The sequence below is a fragment of the Myotis myotis genome, unplaced genomic scaffold, assembly GCF_014108235.1.
Source record: "Myotis myotis isolate mMyoMyo1 unplaced genomic scaffold, mMyoMyo1.p scaffold_m19_p_10, whole genome shotgun sequence".
In the NCBI taxonomy this organism is placed as follows: Eukaryota; Metazoa; Chordata; class Mammalia; order Chiroptera; family Vespertilionidae; genus Myotis; species Myotis myotis.
Window position 1 is genome coordinate 80,189,274 of NW_023416314.1, and position 4,627 is coordinate 80,193,900.

At 56.9% G+C, this 4,627-nt stretch overlaps 1 protein-coding gene across 1 annotated transcript; it reads right to left on the reverse strand.

Annotated features, from left to right (window-relative positions):
* Nucleotides 1–2,279: 2,279 nt before the first annotated feature.
* On the reverse strand, nt 2,280–4,372 carry LOC118665516 (phospholipase A and acyltransferase 4-like; the record flags this gene model as incomplete). Its single annotated transcript, XM_036326957.1, has 2 exons — nt 2,280–2,778; nt 4,022–4,372. Coding segments are annotated over 2 exons (483 nt in total), but the record flags the coding sequence as incomplete, so codon positions are not given.
* Between the last annotated feature and the right edge of the window lie 255 nt (nt 4,373–4,627).

The following is a 4,627-nucleotide window of genomic DNA, read 5'->3' on the forward strand; positions in this document are numbered from 1 at the left end:
CCAGCCAGGCCATTCAGGCTGCTTTCAATGGAGCTACAAAAGCACAGGAAGATTTAAATGGGGAAATACGGCTGGTGTGAATGCTATTAAAGACACAGTTGGGCTCTGTCTTGCACTGAATGTGTGTGTTCCCCCCCACACCCCTATTCACGTTGCAGCCCTAACCCCCAATGTGCTGGTGTTCGGAGCTGGGCCTCGGGGAGGTCGTGAGGCGCAGAGGAGGTCATGGGGTGGTGGCGAGGGTGCGGGAGGGCATGATGGGATTGGCGCCCTTACAAGGCAGACCAGAGCCCTCTCTCCTCCATGTGAGGACAGAGCGAGAAGGTGGCCATTTGCAAGCCAGGAAGAGGTTCCGCCAGGAGCTGCATCTGCCAGCACCTTCGCCTTGAACTTGTCCGCTTCCAGGACGGTGAGAACTGAATGTCTGTGCTGAGCCCCAGCCGGGGGTGCGGCCATGGCAGCCGGGCTCAGTGACGGGCTCTTCCCCAGCCGCCTGAGTGCGTCCCGGCCATTCTCTGCTTTTCCCAGGTTTCCTCTCGGAGGGCGGGGACGGGTGCGGGCGGGAGACACACCTGTGAGGGCCAGAGCAGGACCCATTGGCCCGCCGGGGCCGGGCTCAGCGGCTGGGACTGTGTTGGATTCTCGGCCATGAATGTGACGCAGCCCCCGTGGCCGAGGCTCCGCTCCTCCTGCCGCGCTCTCCTCCTCCTGGTTCCGGAGCAGTTAGTGTCGTCCTCTCCCCGGCGGCGCTGGGCCCCTGGCTCCTCGCTCCACGGCCTTTCTTTCCGCATCAGCTCAGCGGCCTCTCTCCTCAGTGCCCGCAGCTCCTGGGTTCCTGCTCCAGCTCCCGAGAGAGAATCTCATTGGCTCAGCTTACTCCTAGCTCAGCCTCCTGATTGGCTGCTGCGGGGTCAGGTGAGCACACTGAGCCAATCAGTTCTGGTGATGGGGCCAGTCACATGGTTTACACCTGACCCTGGAGGCAGAGGCAGCTTCACTTGGAGGGGACTGTGGGTGAACCAAACTCCATGGTTCCGAACGCCTGGTCCAGGGGCACCCAGGGGAGGGGGCGGAGCTGGCACCACCCTGGGGTCCCTCCAGAGCTGCTGGGAGCCTGGGGCTGGTCCCAGGGGAGATTTCCTGCCTAGAATTAGAGCCCGGAGCTCACGTCTCCCATTAGACCCGAGTCCCGGATTCCCCGCCTCCCACGGCGATGGGGGAGCTTTAGACCCGGAAGCGAGAAGCCTTCTCCCGTCCCACCCGCTGGGTACTGGGCTCACAGAGCAGCTGTGCCCTCTGACCCAGAGGCAGCCTGGGAGCGAGGCCAGCATGGACCCTCCCGGACCCGCACGGAGGCGGACATTCCCCCTGGGGGTCTGAGCAGGGCCCTGCTGGGCAGCAAGTACAAGTCCTTCTCCTCCTTCTTCAACCTTCTGAAGCCCGAGCTCCGTCCCCGCCTGGAGTCTGTGCACCGAGGGCATCGGGGCCCCAGCTTTCTCCTGCCGGGAAGGCGCAGCCCAGGGGAGGGGGCGCCCCAGGTCTCCAGTCAGAGCGTCAGGGGCTGTGCTGCCACCACGGAGAGTGGCCATTCAGTGGGGCCACTGGTGGCAGAGGCCAGGCGAGGAAGAGGAGAGCAGGGACCCGCCCCTTTAGAGACCACGCCCAGGGCACACTAGGTGCTAGCGGAGGGATACGCTGTGGAGGTTATGTTTTATAAAAGACTTAATTTTGTTTTTAGAGAAATTTTAGGTTTATAGAGAAATGGAGAGGAAGGTACAGAGATTTCCCATATGCCCCCCCCCCCACTCACACAGAGCCTCCCCCATTATCAGCATCCCTGTCCATAGCGTGTATTTTTGTTATAACGGATGAACCTACATCGGCACATCGTAATAACCCACAGACCTTAGTTTAGCCCAAGATTCGCTCTTGGTGTGGTGCATTCTATGAATCTGGACACGTTATAATGACACGTATCCATCCTTACAGTGTCACACTGTTAGGAGTCTCACTCACTGTCAGGAGTCTCACTGCCCACAAAGTGGGGGCGACTCATTTTCAATATTCAACGAGGGGCAGCTTGAGCCATGGCAAGTTGGGCACGGGAAGATGATTTAATTCCATGTGGTCATCACAGATGGGTGAGGTCTTGACCTTTGAGTTAGAAAAGAACAAGCCCGGTGGCTCAGTGGTTGAGCATTGACCTATGAACCCTGCGCCACAGTTCGATTCCTCATCAGGGCACATTTCCAGGTTGCGGCTCAGTCCCTGGTGTGGGACATGCCGGAGGCAGCTGATCAATGATCCTCTCTCATCACTGATGTTTCTCTCTCTCCTTCTCCCTTCCTCTCTGAAAAAAATATAAAAGAAAACAAAATTGAGAGTCCAGAGCTTTCCCCAGGTCACACGATAGCAAACGCTGGGTCCCCACCAGGTGCCCAGGTGCTTCTGTTCTGCTTAGGAGCCACAGAAGGAGCGGAACTCCTCCCTGGAGGGTATGTAGGTTCACGTATGAATTCCTCAGTGTTGGCACAATCAGTCCACCCTTCAGCCAGTGAGAGAGGGACAGTGAGAGACAGAACGACAGGTTGCCCGAGAGCTCGGGTCAGGGGTCAGGACAGTGCGAGGTCAGCTCGACAATGGCTTCTAATGCGAGGTTTCCTGCCCCTTCAGGCTGTCACTGGTGTTGGGCAATGGCTTCTTCATGACAGAACAGGTGAGAGCAGTCCAAGCTGCATTTCCAAGGTACTTATTTAGATCGGTCTTGATTGTTTCTACCTGAAAGGGAGCAGCCCAGGTTCAGAGTCCACAGCAAGTCCAGGCAGGTTCTCCCTCCCGCCAAAGGGGCTAGAGGTCACACTCATGCTCCCGCCCTCCTGCGGCCGGGCCTCTCAGAGATGCTGGCCTTGTCCCAACAACCCTTTCCCTGGGAAGCGGAAGGTGTGACCATTGTTAGTGCTGGGCTGTCCGGATGTGTCCTGACAACTGGCAGGATGGAGTGATGGGATCCTTCTGTGTGAGCCTCCAGGGTGGGGCAATTTGGTCCTGAAGGGGGTGCATAGAGGAGGAGGCATCCTGCCTGGCCCCCTGGGACCACAGCTCTTGGTGTGAAAGTGGGAATGGCTTTGTGGAGGGGGTTCTACCTGGGCTCCAGCTCTGCAGAGGGAGGTGGTGGCAGAGCTGAGGGAAGAGGATGGGAAACCATGGCCTCAGGAATCACTGTGCTCTGTGTATTGTTCCCAAGTGCAGCCTGGAAACTTCTATCCCTAGTCCCACCTCAGACCTGAACTCCAGACTCACAAGTCCAACTGCTACTCAACAGGTCCCCCTGGATGTCTAACACCCCACCTGAGCATCAGACCCTTAATTTCCCTCCCAATCCTGCTCCTCCTCCCCTCATTCTCCTCCATCCAGGCTGCCCATCACCCCATCACAGGGGCTGTGAGCCCTGGAGGTGCTGTGGTTCAGCAGAAAGAGCCGGGAGCACTGGGCATTGAATCCTGCTTCTGCCTCTTACTAGCTGTGCTTTGGTAAGAGGTGGAAGTGGGAGCGGTAAAGGTGTGTCCAGATCTTACGTTACATGTTCTTGAGCCCTTACATAGGACACAGACCTTGACCATCCCTTCCCTGAGGGCTCTCTGGGGCCTTAGGAGACCTGTCATGGTCCCGGGTTGGCCCAGACTTTCCTGACAGCACACAGGGCATCAGGAGCTGCCTTTAGGGTGGATCTTAGAGGTGAAGGATCCTAAAGGGACAGAGGTGGCCAGAACCCCAGAGGTCCTCCAACATCCCTCCTTCTGCACATGGGGAAACTGAGGCTAGAGAGTAAGTACCTTGTCCAAAGACCCTGAGTGGTTTAAAAGCAGATGTGAGATTTGTTCTCAGACGTCCTGACTCCCAGCCAACAAGACCCTGAGAGCTCCCTTTTGAATTATTCAGGGTAATTGTTGCCTCTGCCTTGTCACCCCCACCCCAAGCAGACCTCCAGAAGGGAGAGGGAGACCCCCAGAGAGGGCCTTACCTGCAGGCTGCGGGCCTTGCCGTATCTCAGATCCGTGACAAAGTGCTCACAGTTCCTGCTCAGAACACTGTACTCCATCTCCTTACCGACCATCTCCTCCGCAGAACTGATAATCTTGTTCACGGGCAGGGGTGAGTACTCCAGGTCCAAGTGGTTGTTGACCCGGTAGCCGCAGCCCCCCACCACGTCACGCAGGAGCTCCCTTTTCACCTTCCCTGTTGGGCTCAGCACGGAGAAGAGGCTGGAGGAGCCGGCCCCAGGGTACTCATCTGGAACCAGACACACGAGTATCAGGAACTCAGGGGAGGCCTGGGAGGGAGAGAGGATTCCAGGCAGGGAGGAAGGGCCAGGGGATCACACTATTGAGGTTGGGTTCTGTTTGGTCCTTCTTCACCAATGTGATTGGAGGATTCAGTGATTTTGCTCTTTTCCTTAAGGAGCTGTAAATACTTTTCATGTTAATCAATGTTGTGATGGTCAGCGGCTGCCACTGTGTTCCATTGTATGAATGGACATCATCTAGTTGACCAAGTCCCTAGTATGGGCTGGTCCATAGCTTATCCATTGTAAACAACGGTAGTAAATTGTATTTGTTTATCTTTGCAC